The sequence below is a fragment of the Bubalus kerabau genome, chromosome 9 (assembly GCF_029407905.1).
Source record: "Bubalus kerabau isolate K-KA32 ecotype Philippines breed swamp buffalo chromosome 9, PCC_UOA_SB_1v2, whole genome shotgun sequence".
Lineage (NCBI taxonomy): Eukaryota > Metazoa > Chordata > Mammalia > Artiodactyla > Bovidae > Bubalus > Bubalus kerabau.
In genome coordinates this window covers 94,247,985-94,268,692 of record NC_073632.1, presented here as the reverse complement: position 1 = coordinate 94,268,692, position 20,708 = coordinate 94,247,985, and the positions used below count along the sequence as shown (strand labels likewise).

General features: G+C 41.1%; 1 protein-coding gene across 2 annotated transcripts in view; it reads right to left on the bottom strand.

Moving 5' to 3' along the window:
• UST (uronyl 2-sulfotransferase) overlaps nucleotides 1-20,708 on the bottom strand; it is a 322,187-nt gene that overhangs the window by 166,797 nt on the left and 134,682 nt on the right. For both annotated transcript variants that reach the window (XM_055535912.1, XM_055535911.1), the window contains exon 2: nucleotides 19,032-19,075. In XM_055535912.1, coding sequence (XP_055391887.1) covers nucleotides 19,032-19,075 — 44 coding nt within the window. The remainder of the gene's footprint in view (nucleotides 1-19,031; nucleotides 19,076-20,708) is intronic.

Here is a 20,708-nt window from a genome sequence, read left to right as displayed (position 1 = left end):
ATTCATCAATTAGTGGCATTAGGGAATATAACTTAGATAATGCAATTTGTACTAGGACTGTGCTAAGCATTTTATATGGTTTCTTTCAATCAATCCTTTTAACAACTCTATCAAATAGAGACTTCTGTCTCTATTGTACAGATGAGAAAACTGAGAATAACATTCAGAAATCTGACCCAAATGACACAGTAAGAGGCAGAGTCTAAATCTGTAGGCAAGCTTACTAAGCTCTAGAAGCTGATTTCTCATTCACTGTGTTACAATAGCAATCATGCTAGCAACATCACTCCTCAGTGATTATCTGTTATCTCAACAAATTTTGAAAGTTTAGAAACATCTACTGGATAATCCAGGGCTCCCCAGGTGGCTCTAGTGGTAAAATCCGCCCTGCCAATGCAGGAGATGTAAGAGATGCAGGTTCAATCCCAAGGTCAGAGACATCCTCTGAGGAGGGCATGGAACCCCATTCCAGTATTCTTGCCTGGAGAATCACATGAACAGAGAAGGCTGGAAGGCTATAATCCATACGGACACAAAGAGTCTGATACGACTGCAGCAATTTAGCACACATGCACTGGATAATCCCTATAACTTGTCTAAGTAGACAAACGACAAACCCAGATTAGTTTTTTTTTTTTTCCTCTTCTGGTATTTTTACCCAGGATGCAGTTAAATTTTAGCACAGAATCAAATTCTAAATACAGGAACCTGAAATCCTCATACAACTACAGTCTGCCTATTTCCCTTAATGCCCAGACATATATTTCCAACAGGATATTCTTTTTGCCCAAGGCAAGGGGAACATCTGGTTTTGAAGAAGAGAGAAAAAAATGGGAAAGGCATGAGAATAAAATTGGAGAAAGAAATGAGTCCACACAAGAAGGGTCCCCCTTTCCAGCCCACCTCTGATTATGAATGCTCTATAGCACCACACTAAGCCAGCACTGCATCATGGAATCATGCTGGATTCAGCTTCCATCACTGGCAGCCCCACTGCATACCTCTGAAACGGCCAGATGAAAGGATTCCTCTAGGTATGCATAATCAGTACATATCCTTTAAGCCAAAAAGGATGTATAAAACATGTTCCGTGCCCTTAAGGAATTACTATATAGTTGGGGAGATAAAAACATATACACACAGGCGACAGTTTCAGTGCATAATAATGGTTATCATGGTATATGCTCTCCACTGTAATAGGAGAGTATTATAAGACCATAATTAACATTGTGGCGGTTTATAGTTTTGTAGACTCTGATCTCTAACAGGAGCTCAAGGCTACCTTCATGGAGCAGGAGGAATCCTTAAGGTCATGCACTGCTCAAGGACAAAATTAGGCCATGGTGGCAAGGAATAAAGCTCTCAAGGTACTTTATAAAGGTTTTTAAAGCCATTTTCCACTTGGCTGTCTATCTTGGCCTCTTCCTGTTGTTGGCCTGCTTCACGTTGCTTTTTTCCTCCAACGTTCCATATAGCTAATGCAATAAGTAAATGGTTCCCAATTTCCCTTATTGAGGGAAAAAAAGGCCAAGAGGGAGCCTGTCTATGGCTTCAGGGAAAGGCTATGGGGAAGAGTCCAGCTGGTTCTGCTCTGACCCCTGGTCTCGAGAAAACGGCTATCATTCCCTTTCTATGTCTTCTCACCGTCAGATAAGGGACAAGCTAAAAGGTCACCTTCAGGTGGTAAAAGCTCAAGGTCAAGATGAGAGTGTGAACCCAGAAGAGAGCTGTCAGGCTGTCACTCATTCTGTCCTTCTCTAGGCTTTAGGTTTCAGGAGCAAAACAAAACCCTGTACCTCCACAGAGTCAAGCCAGCTCACCAGAGCAGCAGGCCACAGTGGGGCTCACTTGGTGAGGGGGGGTCCTCTCAAGAGTCTGGGAAGAGAGTGGCAGTTCCCTGAGGACCTACAGCTTCGAGAAACAGGCCATCCCCATCTCTACCGATCAGTGACAAGCCAGCACCTTACAGCTTCCAAAGCACTTTCACAAGCAATATTTCCTTTCACAAAAATGTGAATGTGAAGAATACAGGGAAATCATTACTTCCATCTTATAAGTGAGAAAAACAAAACTCGGTAAGAATAGTTGGCTTTTGTCAGTTCTAAGAACTAGTAAGAACTGGAGCCTGGGTTTCTATGGGGATCTTCAAGCTCCTTGCTCTAAAGTGGTCACACAATAGAGTCTCCAGGTAGGGCAGCCACTACCCAGGCAGGGCAGGTAGGTGCAGGATATAAGTAGAGCCCCGCAATATGGGTAGTCTAAACAGCAGCAATCCAGAGAATGATTTAAAGACAGCAAAAGAGACACTGATGAATAGAACAGTCTTTTGGACTCTGTGGGAGAGGGAGAGGGTGGGATGATTTGGGAGAATGGCATTGAAACATGTATAATATCATATATGAAACGAATTGCCAGTCCAGGTTCGATGCACGATACTGGATGCTTGGGGCTGGTGCACTGGGACGACCCAGGGGGATGGAATGGGGAGGGAGGAAGGAGGAGGGTTCAGGATGGGGAACACATGTATACCTGTGGCGGATTCATTTTGATATATGGCAAAACCAATACAACATTGTGAAGTTAAAAAATAAAATTAAAAAAATTAATTAAAAAAAAAGATAAGCATCAATAATGACTCAACTATCAATGAGAGTCAATAATTAACTAAATGATGCTCTGATTGGGGAAAGAAGCATGTTCCTTTTCTATTATACATAAAATAAGACTGCTCTTCATGGATTCAAGAACGCAAACTCTGAAACATTAGGCTATCCCTTTAAGCAACCTTGTTTTTGTCCTAATCCATTATGGATCTGTCATCCATGAATTATATAAACTTTTATGAGGACTGATTTATAGTTTTGGCCTGCACTGTCAATTGGACAAATGAAATCCAGGGGTTCATTATCCTCCACAAAAAGCAGAATTTTCCTTCAGTTTTTATACTTTTATTTAAGATTTGCAGGACACTGTGTCTATTTATTTCAGATCAGAGATGTGTTTGAGGCCTTGATGAACAGTTTTGTGTTCACCTCAAACATATATTCCTTCTGGCTTTATAGATTTTGATCATTTTCCTGTGCTGATATCTTTGCAGAAATGAATCGTAATCTGTTTATAGTCTTTTCTTCCATCTTCCAAGATCATTCTAGTTGTTACTCTCTGGATGTTCTCCAGCTCAATTATGCCTCTTTCGCTCTTTGTTGACTAAAACTGCATATAATCTTCCAGGTGTAGATAAATCACAGCTTGCACATGGCACAGCTACGATCTCTGCTGGAGGACTGCCAACATTTTGATAGCCTCTTCGGGATGCAATACTATACTGGGTGGCAGCTGACAAGGACACTGGGCCTAGTAGATATTCCTGTGGTTTAGCGATAGCCCTCAACCCTCATCCTCCCAAAAGACTAGAGTTACCTGCAAACTCAGAGAGTTTTCTTGGCATTTCTTCTTCCAGGTTACCAGTAAAGATAAGACAAATCAAATATCGATAAAAAGTGCCTGTTTATACATGCAAATCTCTCTCTCTCTCCCCCTCAGTTAAAGTAAAAGTGAATTAATTCAGTTCAACACATGTTTCTAAGTGCAAAATACCAAGTCACTAAGGGAACATGATTCTCATAAATAACCAGGAAATTAAAGATATTTCATTAACATCATAAAGAATATATATCTTCAATGAAATGTCAACTAAAATTATACTTACTGATAAAACATTTGTAGCATTATCATTAAAATTTCAAGCAATACAAAAGATGTTTTTATAACCACTATTCATTGATTTGACAAATATTGAGTGCTACTATGTGCCAGGAATTTGCCAACAAAGGTCCGTATAGTCAAAGCTATGGTTTTTCCAGTAGTCATGTATAGATGTGAGAATTGAACCATAAAGAAGGCTGAGCATGGAAGAACTGAATCTTTCAAACTGCGGAGCTGGAGAAGACTCTTGAGAGTCACTTGGACTGCAAGGAGATCAAACCAGTCAATCCTAAAGGAAATCAATCCTGAGTATTCATTAGAAGGACGTTGCTGAAGCTGAAGCCCTAATAATTTGGCCACCTAATGCAAAGAGCCAACTCACTGGAAAAGACTCTGATGCTGGGAAAGATTGAGGGCAGGAGGAGGAGGGGAAGACAGAAGATGAGATGGTTGGATGGCATCAGTGACTTGCTGGACACGAGTTTGAGGTGATAGTGAAGGACAGGGAAGCCTGGTGTGCTGCAGTCCATGGGTCACAAAGAGTTGGACATGACTGAGCGACTGAACAACAACAACAAAATATGCCAGGTACATGTTATAAATGTGGATGACATGGTGATAACTAATACCCAGTGCCCCACCATGGACTTTATATTATTTAATATTATTCTGGATAACGTTATAAAACCTGAAAAAGAATTAGAAAAGAAGAGATAAAATGAATATTGTTCCTCTGTTAGGTGAATCTCTAATAAGAAAAAGAATGGAAAAAGTATTAAAATAAAAAGCTCAGATATATGAGTATATATAATGCACAAAGTCAATAATTTTTCAGTATTCCACAGTTAATGTAAAATACAGTGAAAAAATATTCCATTCAAAATAACAACCAAAAAAAAGGTAAAATACCTTGGAATAATTTTTTGTAAGAAATGCAAAAGCTTTTTATGAAACTGAGGAATGTTATAACTACGAACATTCAGAGAAGAATAAACAGCACCAACAAGTTCTTGCCCATTAAAAATATGAGAACAATGAGGAGGAAATAATAGAAAAGTTGGAAGTCCCAGTTGAGAAACTCTTCCAGATCACAGAGCAAAAATACAAAGAAAATAAAAATAAAAAGAACAAAGATAAGAAATATAACCAATTAGTCCTGGAGGTTCAACATCCAAATGAGAGGAGATCCAGAAAGACAAAAAGATAGAATGCAGAGGAAAAATCATCAGTGAAAAAAAGTCAAGCAAAGATCCCAGAACGGAATCAGTTTCCTGATCACAATGTCCACCGAGTATTGACAATAGTACCTGAAAACAAACACATACTAGGCACAAAATTATAAAATTTTAGAATACTAGGAATTAGAAGCTTCTATACGGCCAGACGAGATTTCCATATGAAGGGTGAAGAGTTAGTCTTCTCAACAGAAACACCAGAAGGAAATGGGAAAGGACCATTAGCATTCAGAGGGGAAACGATTTTGATGCTCCCAGTCCCCTTGCAGCTGAGCAGTTCTGGCCAACTGACTACTCACAGAAGTAACATGGGTCATCTCCAGGATGAAGGCATGAGAAGTCTCACATATTCCCAGCTCCTCTCTCTGCTGCCAGAGTGACATGAAGGTCCAAGCTGAGATAATATGAGCCGGTTGGATGGCCATAAGATGGAATGAGCTCCTGAAATGAGCTTCCCTGAGAACCAGTGGACCCACTGGTCTCACTAAGGGTCTTATATAACAAGATATAAACTTATGTGTGTACCAACTGGATTTTGCATCACCCTAGCCCATCCTGGTTAATACAGATTCCCCATCAGGAATTTCATTCCATCAAACAATTAATCAAGAATAGAATAAAGACCATTTTCAGAAACGCAATATTTCAGAAAATTTCCATCCCATGCACCTTTTCTCAGTAGGCTGAGGAAAGAGAAAGATACACGTGGAAAGCAGAATAATGTCCCCCGCCTCCACTAAGGATGTCCAAGTCCCAACCTCCAGAATCTGTGAATATGGTTTGTCATATCACACAACACACAAAAAGAGAACTTCTGATGGAAGATTATCCTGGGTTAATCAAGTGGACCCAGTTTAATCACGAGGGTCCCCATGAGCTGAAGAGGAAGAGGGGAGAGACAGATCTCTGAGATCTGAAGATGCTATAATGCTGGGTTTGAAGATGGAGAAAGGAGCCATGATCCAAAAAATGCAGGTAGTCTCTAGAAGCTGGAAAAGGCAAGGAACTGGATTCTCTTCCAGAAGAGCCGTGCCAGCTCCTTGGTTTTAGCTCAGCGAGACTCATTTCAGACTTCCAAAACTATAAGGTGATGCATTGAAGCCACTAAGATTGTAGTTAAGTTGTCGTAGCAGCAAGGGGAAACTAACACAGCATAGGATGCAGGAAATGGGAGCGAAAAGAAGAGAGTGAAGGGACTCCCAAGGCATATCCAAGTAGGAGGCTGAACGTAACCAGCCCAGTGCGAACAGGTGAGTGGGCCCAGGAGAGACTTCCGCAACTCGACAGGGACAAAAGTCTAACATGTCTGGAGACACTGAAAGGATATTTATACAACTGGAGAAGAGTTTGAGGATAAATTGGGGATCATAGGAAAGCATGAAAATGAGTGTACAAAACAAGACAATTACTTGTTATAAAGAAAACACAAAGATGAACAGTAATGGAAACCTTATCGTAATGTCTTAGTGGCCATTTTATTATTTCCTAGTGTCAGTAATAAAAGCAATGGGTACTCATTTAGCCCAAATAAAATACACCCTGTTCAGAGGACAGGGGATGAGAAGGGTTTTGTGTGGTAGTGGCAGGTGGGCTCTGGTGAAAGAGCTAAATCCTTCTGTTCACAGGAGGATGTCAGTGGACAATGCCTAAAGCCAAGGAAAAGCAAGAAGTAACATAAGCAAATTATTCAGAAGTATGAAAACTAACACTAAAGACTCAAAGGAGTTTAAAGTACTTGTTCTCAAGAGCAGAAAATAATGGGGAAGGGTGTAATCAGGGTTCACTTTTTCACAATAAGCTAACGAGGTATTTGGTGCTTCAAACTCTGCATTATGCATGTGCATAAAGTCACAAGGACTGGCAAACTATTGGCAACAGAAGGTACATGAGACTTTAATATTCTTAATATAATATAAAGACTGGACAGAACTGTGAAAAACTCTTCATTACGGTTTGCTTCTGCGTGGTGGCACTAGGGGTCATTATGTTTTCCTGCTACTCTATAATTTTCTGTACTTCCCAAATCACAACAAAATAGGAGCATGTATGATTTTTAAAACAACAACAAAAAAAACTGATTAGATGGTCAAGGAGGAAATAAAACAAACAAGCAGAAAGAATTAGGTAACTATATTGGGAACTGTTAAGATGATTAAGTTACTATAACTTTGAAAACCCCGAGGCCAGTTGTTAACCCTGCCAAAGAATGGTGGCATGGGTTTTCCTAATTTACTAAAGCAATTTCTAGATTAAACATGCTTTCCAACAACAATGCAGTTTTAAAATTTCATGCTTCATGTAAAGCCCTTCATTTTTGTTAAAGGCAGCCCAAACCCAACAGCATGTTAAGTCTATGATCATAACTGGTACTGCTTTGGATAAAGTTTGGAGAACATCTTATCAGTGATAACTAGCCCTTGGGCCTTGGAGAGTGGGGTGGGGCAGATGCTAAAAGAACAATTACATAAATCACATATTTTTAAACCCATGGTTTTACAAAAAAAAATTTTAACTAAAAAAAAGTGAAAGATGTATTTAATAGTGCTAAACATTTGTTGAAGAAATGGATTCATTATGTTTTTCTTGGGAAAGACAGAATACAATACATGCTCATAAAATTGATACATTTAGAAGTACTGTCTCTGAACTTGTATACAGATCTCTGTGGAAGGTTGAAATCCCAAGAGGCCACTAGCTGTGCCAAAACTTCCATGTTGATGGTTGAGAGCTGGGATGAGTCCAAAGGAAGAGCGAAGCCAGAATACAGGTGACTTCAGGATAAGATTATGTAAGGCTGATTTTTTTAACCTTCTAAGCTATTGATTACTCATCTCAAACCAAATACCAAAGCATAAAGTTCTTTATAGCACACACTGAGCTCAGACACCCAGACTTATTCAAAAATATTCAAGTCATTAATTTTCCTATCATTTGCAGTGATCAACGAAATGAGAGGGTGGAAGGGACACCTTCAAGGTCATGCTCATCAGAGTGAAACTGATTCCTAACTCCCTGCCTCATTCTGTCCTGCCAGTTCTCTCTTTCTCTAAACCTAATATATTTATCATGAATCATTAAACACAAACCTATTACCCAGTGCAATTGGTTCTTCCATAAAATGAAAAGCAGCTTTGCTTTTGTCGTTTTTTAAAAGGACATTGGGTAAAGTCAGGTGTGAACACAGAGAACGATATGGGCTTTAGGAAAAGTTAAATGGCCAAGGGATGGTGGAAGGCCTTGCTTGGAGTGCTGAACTAGCCCAGGGAATAAAAGAAGGGATAACAACAGGACCTGAAATTTTTTCAGGTTAGGAGATGGCATCTGGTATGCCAACTGACATTTAATTAACTGCTTTCAGAAATCCAAAGAAAACAAGGTTGGGGGTTGGGAGCAAGGCTTACTCTGCCTTACAGCAAAGTAAGCTACCAGAATTTTGAAAGGCTGTATAAAGGAAAGGCCAAGAGTATTAAGGACCCAGTACTGGCAGCTTCCCTGTGTCTGGCATCATGCTGAGTGCTTTCCATTTGTCACATTTAAGCCTCACAGTTCAAAGAGGTGGATACATTACAACTATTTTCTTTTAGAAATCGAAAACGGAAGTTTAAAGAGGTAAAGTACTTCTCGTAGGGTAACTAGTTACACAGCCAGAATTTGAACCAAGGTCTGATGGCAAAATCCATGTTCCCCCTCCTAGTTACCAAGAGTGAATATTAAAGTCAGAATGAGGATTGGCAAGTTGAAATAGTAATGTGTTTTGAACATACGGGGTGGGTACATTGGGTATACTGGGCACAGATGTATTATTTGTCTCTCTAATTTTTTGTGTTTGTTTGGAATATTTCATCATGTAAGAATGACTCTCTAGATACTTCATTGTTCTTGCCTTAGATAATAATAAAAAGATATAAGCTTCTGGGACAATGCCAATTTTTTTTTTCCTAATGGAAATCCAAATAATGTGGGTCTTTGATCACATCTGACTCTACAGCAGGATGAAGTGGGGGCCCTCTTCTCAAAAGCCATAGCTTCAGGAACCTTGGACACGGAGGCAGGCATACAAGGCGGGCCCAGCACACAGCCGTTTTGTGCCAGAGAGGTGTGTGCTTCTTGCAGACTTCACAGACAGAGGAAAACAAGGTGGATGGCCATGCCTACATGCTAAAAAAACAGTTTTGAGGTTTTAGAGGAAAGAAACAAGAAACTGCTTTTCCTCTTGAATCTTAGCTCTACTCTTTCAAGTAAAAATTGATTGTGACCAAACGTACATGAATAGCAAGTTTAGCAATCCTGCCCTCGAGGAAAAGGGGCGTTTTGGATGCAGAAACCCTCTCTAAGTTGATGGATGCTTGGCCAAGACACCGGCAAGTAACTGTATTCTCAGTATCTTCCGGAAGTCATTCACCTACTATGATTACTAAATATGTGGGCTTTCCTTCATAGGCTTCAAGCAAGGAATGGAAAACATGGTTTCTTCACTAAAGAACATTAAAACACCTTCTTTCAGAAAATATATCTCTAATTTTAAAGGAGATATTGGAAGGGAAAAACCAAACCAAAACAAATATGCACTCTATCTTCCTAACTGGATTGTTGCTGATGTCCTTTTCAGAGAAAAATATAAAATGTATAAAAAGCATAAAATGATTTTTGAGTATTAAAAAGCACAATTTGAACAATAGATACAAATTTCAAATGAAAGAAATTGTGAAGAATATTGGGGACAATAAAATAGCAAAAGACAGAAGAATTATAAAGAAAAAGAAATTACCAAGAAAAATGAAGCCGGATAGTTAGGGAAAAAGGGAATGTTGAAAAAAACTGGAAAGTGCACTTAAATTATCCCAATGATAGATTTCTAAGGATAGTTTCAATGCTTATTAACTTAAACCAAATAATACCTAACAGGGTATATAACATAATGCTATCCTGGTAATTGAAGGTATAAAACTCAGTCCATTTGAATTACTTTCTATTACTGCCATAACAGAATATCACAAATTGGGTAGCTTAATGCAAAAGAAGTTTATTCTCTCACAGTTCAGGAGGCCAGAAGTTGGAAATCAAGGTGTCAGTAGGGCTAACTTCTTTTTGAGGGCTCAGAGGGGAATGTGTTCCATGTCTCTCTCCTGGATTCTGGTGGTTGCCAGCAATCCTTGGTGTTACTTGACTCCAATCTTTGCCTCCATCATCACATGGCCTTCTTCCTGTTGGTCTCTGTCTCTATGTCCAAATTTCCTTCTTCTCACAAGGACATCAGGCATATGGGATCTGTTGCTGTTCATTCGCTCAGTTGTGTCCAACTCTGCAACCCCATGGACCGCAGCCCACCAGGCTTCCTATCCTTCACTATCTCCTGGAGTTTGCTCAAACTCATGTCCTTTGAGTCAATGATGTCATCCCCAACCATCTCATCTTCTGTCACCCCTTCTCCTCCTGCCCTCAATTTTCCCCAGCATCAGGGTCTTTTCCAATGAGTTGGCTCTTTGCATCAGGTGGCCAAGGACTGGAGCTTCAGCTTCAGCATCAGTCCCTCCAATGAATATTCGGGGTTGACTTCCTTTAGGATTGACTGGTTTGATCTCCTTGCTGTTCAAGAGTCTTCTCCAGCATCACAGTTCAAAAGCACCAGTTCTTTTGACTCTCTCAGCTTTCTTTATGGTCCAACTTTCATATCCATACATGACTACTGGAAAAACCATAACTTTGGCTATATGGGCCTTTGTCAGTAAAGTGATGTCTCAGCTTTTAAATACACTGTCTAGGTTTGTCATAGCTTTTAGGGCCCAGTATGACCTCATCTTAATGTTATGACATCTGCAAAGAGACTATTTCCAAAGAAGACTGAATTCCCAGATTCCTGTGGTTTGGACTACACCATGTCTTTTGAGGGACACAGGTCAATTCAGAACTGAATTTGTCATTCTTCACTCTTTTCCTCCTAGATAACTTTTTTCTACGATACAATTATGTCAGTGTGGTCTCCATCTCCTTGGTTGTCATTTTTTTCACTCCTTCCTGTTAAAGCCAAGCTCCTCAAAGCAGTTCATAACTCAATTTTCCGCACACCACTCCTCAAATCCCAGTAGCGAGGCCCACTCCCCTTCACCCTGTCTGTACCAGACTCTTTGACTTGGTTTGTTCTTCGTACTCCATTTTCAGGGCTCCCACTTGGAGGGAAGGTCAGGCAGAACCTCCTGGATTCATCCTTATCATACCACCTAGCCACCTACTTAATGTATTAGATTGGATCTGTGCGCTAGCCTGTCTTTCCCACTAGAGTCTAAACTCCTTGAGGGCAGGGACTGTACCTTCTGCAGCCTTATGCCCTCAGCACCTAGCAGAGTTCAACACAAATCTGGTGCACAGTACATACCTGAATGAATGAATGGTTGTCTGCACAGGATCATTTAGACTAACGAATACATCCACCACAGAACCATGTGCTCTCATAGTCTTCAGTTCCTTGAAATCTTAAGACACAACTAGATTATATTAGTGAAGTCACTCAGCCATGTCCGACTCTTTGCGACCCCATGGGCTGTGGCCTGCCAGGCTCCTCCATCCATGAGATTTTGCAGACAAGAATACTGGAGTGGGTTGCCATTTCCTTCTCCAGGAGATCTTCCCGACCCAGGGATTGAACCCGGGTCTCCTGCACTGTAGGCAGACACTTTACTGTCTGAGCCACCAGAGAAGTCCTTATAATATGGCAGGGGATTATCTTCAGTTTTTATCATGTCTCCCTGAGTCCCAGCACAAAGTAGTCACTCATTAATTAATTGATACTAAAGGGAAATCCTGATGCTGGGAAAGACTGAAGGCAGGAGGTGAAGGGGATGACAGAAGACGAGATGGTTGGATGGCATCACTGACTCAATGGCCATGAGTTTGCACAAACTCCAGAAGATAGTGAAGGACAGGGAAGCCTGGCATGCTGCAGCCCATGAGGTCACAAAGAGTCAGACAAGACTGCACTACTGAACACCAACAATAAAGGGGAAATTAGGGCTTCCCAGGTGGCATTAGGGGAAAAGAATCTGCCTGCCAATGCAGGAGATGCAAGAGATGTGGGTTTGATCCCTGGGTTGGGAAGATCCCCCAGAGTAGGAAGTGGCAACCCACTCCAGTATTCTTGCCTGGAAGATTCTATGGACAGAGGAGCCTGGTGAGGCACAGTCCATAGGGTCACAAAGAGTTGGACATGACTGAGTGACTGAGCACAGAACGGGTAATTAGCTCCTGGGGGGGTGGGTAAGAACTAACCTTCATTGAGCAATTGTTCATTGCCAGATATGGCACTCCACTCCAGTACTCTTGCCTGGAAAATCCCATGGATGGAGGAGCCTGGAAGGCTGCAGTCCATGGGGTCGCTGAGGGTCGGACACAACTGATGCGACCTAGTAGTAGTAGTAGATACGGCTAAGTGCATATAAATGTCACCTCAATTAATACTACCACTTCTCGTTTATTTGGAGATTTTACAGCATAACAAATTGTAAACCCTTTTCTAATGAAGCCATTTAAAACTAGAATCTCAAATACTAAATTAGCTAGCATATTACTTTACATATAAAAATAACATATATGCATTATATGTCAGAATACTTTTGTATACAAATGCAGCTGTCAGTAATCCATCTTAAGTCTCAATAAACATCAGGATTCCCTGGAATCAGTTTTAGTGTTTTAGGTTTGGGGATTTTTTTTTTTTTTTTGAGCAGTTCTAACTACTTGTATGGATTAATATTTCTTGATTTTAATTCTTTCTTAGAGGTGTTCCAAAGAAAATATACTTTTTCTTAAAAAAATGAAGACAATAAAACTCACCCTACCTTGCAATCATCATATAATAGGTCCATATAATGTAATCATAATTAGATAATAATAATATATAGTATGTAATATAAGGTAATTACCATATAATAGGGTCTGCTAGCCTCTTTTAAAAATTTAAGACCCATTATGGAGTCTCAAATGATTTCTCTCCCTATATCTTGAAACATTTTGCTAGTTTATCATCCTAAAACAATTACCAACCAATTATGCATCAATTATTCCCAAGTATGCTTTAAAAAGACTAAAGTAATAGAAAAAAATAGAAGACGATGGAATAGCTTAGAACCACACGCTGCTCAGTGATGACTGAAATGTTTTATTCTGTGTTGCTCACTACAGTAGTACTCGCTGCACACGGCTACAAAGAATGTGATGTGTGACTAAGGCAACTGAAGCAATGAATGTTTATTGTTTGAATTTTAATTAATTTAAATAGCTATATGAACCTAAGGGCTCCTGTACTGAACACTGCAGGCTTAGAACGATTCATTAAAGAAAATAACTTGTCACTACTGCCTCACTCTTCATATTTTATTGTGCTGCCTAAAGTGTTGCATCATCTTTACGAAAGGTTTAGCAGAAGACTGGAAACACCCTCTTTGTGGTTTGTTTTTAATATTCATTGAATAGCGTGGGGAATTCGGAATGTTTCATTCTCGCCTCTGATGACAAAGAGAAGGAAATCGATGCTTGGAGAGGTTTCCCAGGCATTAAAAAAATCAGAAAAGAATGCTCAGAGTCAGAGCTCAGCACTCAAGACCCTGAAGATGCTGATGAAATTCAATTGATCATGAACGTGAAACCTCAGACCATGAGTCTTCAGATGATGATATCCTACATTAATTCTTTCAAGCTAAAATGTCTATGAGGGAACAACATATTTCTAAGGACAAAAAGAAAATATGGTATTCCCATGTACTTGGTCATCAAGGGTAAGGACTTCATCAAACAATACTTGGGCTTTCCTGGTGGCTCGGAGGGTAAAGAATCTGCCTGCAATGCAGGAGGCCCAGGTATGACCCCTGGTTAGGGAAGATTCCCTAGAGAAAGGAATGGCAACCCACTCTACTATTCTTGCCTGGAGAATTCCATGGACAGAAGAGCCTGGTGGGCTACAGCCCATGGGGTTACAAAGAGTCAGACATGACTGAGCAACTAACACACACAAACTACATTTTGCAGTAAGAACCTGGACCATCCTGAGGGGAGTTTGGGGGAGAACGGATACAAGTATATGTATGGCTGAGTCCCTTTGCTACTCACCTGAAATTACTACAATATCGTTAATCAACTATACCCCAATACAAAATAAAAGGCTTAAAAAAAACCCTAGACCATCCCATTTTGCTAAATGAACATGGGACAGGCTTTTTTCACCTTTTATAATGTCTGTATATCAAAATTTACTCTATATACAGTATGTAAATGAGCAAATGCTGATGGGGGGTATGTATACAATGGTGATTGGAAGGAAAAAGAAGAAAAATATTCACTGGATTGATATTTTTAAAAGTTCCATTGGACCCAATAGTAAACGGTGATGACTATTTTTCTGGTATACTGAGAGTTAAAGCTTGTTTATCGTATTAGTTAAAATGCCAGAGAACTTATATATAATAAAAGGGTAAACCTCCAGAAATAAGGTCAAAAACATTACTGTCTTTATATTAAATTAGTCACCTTGGAATGGTTAAAAGTGAACCCTGGAGCTAGAGACACAGTCCTGGGCTGGAGTCACAAGTCCAATACTTGGTGCATCCCTCCGGCAAGTTTTTCAGCCTCCCTAAGATCCAGTTCCCTCATCTGCAAAATAAGGATTAAATAACGACTTCTTCTCCAAAGCTTTTTAAAGATTTTTTTTTTTCTGATGTGGACTGTTTAAGTCTTTTCTTGAATTTGTTACAATATTGGTTCTGTTTTATGCTTTGGTTTTGTGGTCACAGGCATATGGAATCTTAGCTCCCAATCAGGGATCGAACCTGCAACCCCTGCATTGGAAGGTGAAGTCTTAACCACTGAACCACCAGGGCAGTCCCTTCTCTAGATTTCTTTCTAATGTGTAATATTTTATTTATTGATTGATTCTTGGTTGTGCTGAGTCTCTTTGCTGTAAGGTTTCTTCTAGTTGTGGCAAGTGGGCGCTACTCTCTAGGTGCAGTGTGAGGGCTCCTCATTGCCGTGGCTTCTCCTGTTGCAGAGCATGGCTCTAGGACACACAGGCTGTGGTAGCTGGGGCACGTGGGCTCAGGAGTTGTGGTTCCGGGCTCGAGAGCACAGGCTCAGTAGTTGCGGCACACAGGCTTAGCTGCTCCGCAGCATGTGGGATCTTCCCAACCCAGGGATCAAACCTCCGTCTCCTGCATTGGCAGGTGGATTCTTTACCATGGAGCCACCAGGGAAGCCTGTAAGTTCTATAGAGACTAAACTTCCATGCAAAGTGCTTAGCAGAGTGCTCGGCACATAAGAAATGATAGACATCAGTGATGGATAGAGATTTTATTTTGCTTGAGTTGCTTAGATCAGCTCTCCTTATCTATCTGACTTGGGAACCCAACATATGTGAAATAATATCTGTGTCCTTTTTGCTACCTCCAGAATTTATCATTGCCAATGCCAGCAGCTCACAACACCTTTGGCGGGGTTGGTGGGGTGGAGGTGGTGGCATTCCCCCAGCCCCACCCAGTTTTTAGACTGAGCAAGCATCACTTCAATGAACTCAAATTTATACAAAAAATAAGGAAATGAGTTAAAAAACCTCCTAAAAATCTCACCATCCGGACTAAACATCTTTATTCTCCCAGGCTTCTCTCTGTGTACACACGACGTATGCATACAAGTTTTAAGATGTGGGATCACACTGCACTGTTGTGTCACACCTGTTTTTGTACTCAAAAGTATCTTTCTAGTTCATTCAACAGAAACCTCCATGTTTAGTCTCAGTAGGGCTCTAACCTTCAACCACTAAATTCTGTGTACACACAAAGCGGTCGTAAAAAGCAGTCGACAAAAGAAAACATTAACATCTGCCTTTGAATAATGACTTAGATCAAAAACTGGGAGGTTAAAGTGGATTTGAAAAACAAGTAAAAGTCAGAGGCATTTGGTTCTTTTCTATGAAAAAACTAGAGCGAATGAAGCCCTGGGCCCTGGATGAGCCATGTGGCACACACCCCAATTCCTAAATGGTAATTACTTGTGGAATGCGAAACTTGTGGAACTGAATTTGCAATAAAATGAGAACTCGCCTGTAAACCTCAGTCCATTTTCAGGGTTTCAAAATCCTACTTTATCTAGATCACACCTCTTTTAGTCTTGGCATCAAAAAGTTATTTCTGAGTGCTAAACAAATACGAAAACTGTGGATCTGGACTCAGTTGTGCTTCCTACTGCCAGACTGGGGGTTCACTCTGGAGGCCACACGTGTGTGAGTCCTTATTCCCTGTCCCTGAATATACCAGTGGTCTGCAGACTTAAATAACTAAGGCCTCTCCTCGGGGGACACTCAAGGGAACCTTATCTGAAACTCTGACCTCATCACTTCTGGGGTTCATTTCCACTCTGCCAGAGGTAATAAGCACAGATGAAAAGATGTTAATGTACCAATATTATTTTTACTCATTTTTATTATTTCGGCTACTGCTTAGAAAGTAAAGAGGGTTTTTGCTACTCCACTCCTAGATAATGAAAATACAGTTATAGTGAAAGAATCTGTATTATATAATCTCTGCTGTATTACCTATAATCTCTGCTGGCTGAAAGAGATCATACTCACAATTTTAAAATTTGAGTGGAGTTTATAAAACTGGATTTATTCTGAAAGTGACCTAAAATGGTCTGCTATGACTTGTGCATCATGGTTAAGTCTTAGTTGGGAGTGGCAGAAGAGAGAGGGTTGAAGATTAGTAGGAAGTGGAGAATGCAGAGCCAGGGAAAGCCCTTTGGGATCAAGGGGCGACAGCCCAGCAAATACAGAATCCAGGCACCACCAGACTAGCAAAGAAGTAGGTAAGATGGCCAACTTGGCAAGAGCAAGGCCCCTAGACAAGTTAAAGGAATAGTTCCAGGTGAGTCACCAAGGACTGTTTATGGGAAGTGGGCCTGTGTCTTCTGACCAAGTAAAATCCTGTTTATCAGACCTGGAACCCAAAGTAATGGCCTGACATGCCACTAACAGCTAATAGACCCCACATGCTGAGTCACCTAGCCCCTTTCCCTGCAGAGCAGAGGGAGCTGGGGGTGGGGAAGGCTCACTTGGCCCAACTTAGGAGAGAAACACAGTTAAGGGGTGAAGGAACCTAGCAGGCTGTCCACACCATCCTTCCCCACTCCCACTTATTTTCCCTCCGGGATAGGTTATTGACCAAAGAAAATATGTTTTCACCACAAGAAAGGTTACAATGGTGAGTCATCATTATTAATTAATAGCCTTTACGCAAGAAGCCATGCCACTCTCTCTAGGCTATTGGCAGTAAAAATAACACAGAAAGTGTCCAGGGAACCGATTTTCTTGATATTCTTGGTTTTAGAGCAGTGGATCTCAAATGTGGTCCCCAGACGTGCGATATTCACCATCGCTCAGGAGCTGGTTAAAGATGCAAATTCTCCCATCCCACCCTGGACCTACTGCATCAGACACTTAGGGGTATGGGCCTGGAAATCCGTGTTTGAACAAGCCTCCAGGAAATCCTGATGCAAGCTAAAGTTTGAGAATACTGGCCGAGTGGAAAGAACCTGGGATGGGAGCCAGGAGACCTAATTCAGATTCCAGCTCTGGATCCCGTGGTCCAGTTCAGTGAAAATTAATGAATAGTCAGGATGCGCCTCTCCATGCATCGAGGCTAAACCCAAGGATGTGAGGATACTGAGATGAGCTAGATGTACTCCTTATCCTCAGATGGTGTCTAATCCTCTATATTCCTTTGTTTCTCCAGGGTAGGAACCGCCTTGTCGTTGTTCTTGTTTTGTTTCCTATCTGTATTCCTAGTGCCTGCAGCGTCACAGGCATTCAGTATATATGCAGTGGACCAAGTGATACACCATTCACCACTGTGATAAATTTCATTGTACCATTCATCAATAATCTTAATGCTATTCCAGTCTAGTTAACACTAGCTACCGTTTATTTAACACTTATCACATGCTAGGTGCTGAGGGCTTGTCATATATCAACTCGTTCAGTCTTTTTAGATGCCCTTACTGTGGGTCATATTTTTAACCCACTTTGCACATCAAAAAAATTGAGGCTTGACATATCAAGTTATCTGTTCAATGTCATATGCTGATAGCAGTAGAACTCTATCTAGAGTTCTACCAACTCTAGAAATACCTTATTCCAAAGCTCGTGGTCTTAAACATGGTAGAGTTCTTCTTTAGATCCCATAAATTCAAAAACCAGTTTTATAGTACATTTCCAGCCTCTAAGATGAGTGCTTGATTTTCTCACTATGTACTTACAACTGCACCTTGGTGATATCACCTTAAGTGGTCAAAGAGCATCTATATTTTTCTCCTTTTTCAGTAGATTAATATTTGGTTTTCATTGAGGTTAAGAAAGTAGATAGTTGCGGGGAACTACACTTCACTGGATAGTTCTGACCCTTACAAATCATGCCAATATTGCTTCTAAGAGCAGAAGTGGTTGTGCCAGCCAGGCCAGGCCAGGCTTGAAAGGACACTGGCGGAGAAGGCTGGCCCCAGGGGACTGAACCCTGAGTGGAGTAGCCCAGGTAAGCCAAGCCAAGGAGGAAGGGGCAGACATGAGTCTGGCCCAAGGCCTGAAGGCATGAGGGGGCTGGGTTGTGGACACCCACATCATGGGCCAGCAAGGATACAGGGGCAAAGGAGGCAGCAACCAGGAGAAGCAGCCAGAAGTCCTAACTCAGCCCTGAGGCTCCCCTGCCTGGGAGAGCAACAGCTACTGATGAAATAAACATTGCCTCCTGCTCCCTCAGGGGACACTCAAGGGACCTTTATCTGGAACCCTGGCCTCATCGATTCTGGGATTCATTTCCATCCTGCTAGAAGTAAGAAACAAGGGTGAAAAGATGTTAACATACCAACATTATTTTTACCCATTTTTATATTCTTTGAATGCTTCCTTTTTCTACTCACTATTAATCAAAGATGAACTTGACGCCCGTACCTACTATCTTCTTATGAACAACTCCGGGCCAAGAGGGATGTGGTTGGGTTGTTGGAGGCTATAGGTACTGAGAGAAGAAAAAGGGGTTTTTATAGCATAAGCAAAGATCTTACCTTACTAGGAGGTGGTCCATGGTCATCCAAGTAAGTGGAATTTCCTAGAAAAAAAAAAAGAAGAAAAAGTTGATGACTTAATAGTTTTCAACCACAAATGAATTGAGTGCAAAGTCGTGGAAAATAAGTATTTTCGTTATATTTCTATTCAGACAACAGTACCAAAGGAAAATGGGTAATTAATCTCCAGTTTGGTGATATTTTGCTGATACTACCAGGCTTGGTTAATAGCTTCAACAGCTACAAAAATTCTACCAAGCACAGTGTGTATGCACACAGACATGGACCATTATTCCCCACCCAATATCTGCTAGGTTTACTTTAGGCCAGTGGTTTTCCAGCTTCAACACACATCAGAATTACCTGCAGAGGCTGCTAACACTCAGATTGCCTGATCCCACTCTCAGAGTTCTGATTCAGTGCCCATGCGCATGCTAAGTCGCTTTAGTCGTGTACAACTCTTTGTGACCCTGTGGACTGTAGCCTGCCAGGCTCCTCTGTCCATGGGATTCTCCAGCCAAGAATACTGGAGGGGGCTGCCATGCCCTCCTCCAGGAGATCTTCCCAAACGAGGGATCAAACCCATGTCTCTTATGTCTCCTGCATTGGCAGGCAGGTTCTTTACCACTAGCAACACAGTAGCTCTGAGAATCTGCATTGCTACCAAGCTCCCACGTGATGCTGCGGGTCCGGAAACCACACTTGGAGAACCGCTGCATTGTTTCTCTACTTTGTCTTGATTATCAATTTCCCTTCATCTTTTCAGTCTAGCTTGCTTCCGAAGCTTGATTTGTCTTCGCTAATAGCCACTTAGTGGTATGTGTGTGTTTTCAGAGTATGTGGTTATTGTTTCCTGAGGGATAAAGACTCGGGGTTTCTGATAGGAACTAAAGCTTACTGAATTCCTTCTGGGTAGCAAGTACTCTACTAAGTGTTTTAAAGGTATTCATTCACTTATCTCAAACATCAGAAGTGGGTTAGAATGATTCCCATTTACCAAGAAGAGAACAGAGGCCTGGAGAAACCCAGTAACTTGCTCACAGACCCACAGCGGTTAAGCTGCAGATAGGAAGGGAGACTGGTTTTTCCAGAAGGTGCTTGGCACCTGCTCTTCTGAAAAGCCCACCTGGAGTGTTTCTGTCTCCTGCTTCTGCGCAGCCTGGGTACCACCAGTGTTACCAGCTGGCACCGTGTTTGACTGTGTAGGGGAGCCGGCGATGTGGTGAGTTTAGCGGGAAAGTGAAGATGACCAGACTTTCTAACAGAGCAAAATGTAGGAAATATTCAAAATGCCAGGAGACTTACAGAAGACAGCAGATTAGGGAATAAGGTCAATAAAAGGTGCTTTTTTCAGGAGATGGCAAAAGGAACTTAATAAGTAGGAATAAAAAGGGGAAGCAAAGTTTAAGCTAGGGACAGTTCAAGTGGGGAAACTTATCTAAACGTAATAAATAAATGCTGTTTGGCTTATAGATTTTTTTTTTCCCTTTCTGAGGCATTATCCAACCCCTGTTTCTTCCTAGTCTTCTGATTTACTATTTACATGATGTGTACAATGACTGTAATCTAACTGGCTGTTTGTATAAGAAGGACAGTGGGGTCAAATTTTCATGTATATGACACTCACACACAAACACCTGAAATGCTTGTGACTGGGTTACTTTCAGGAAACTTGGA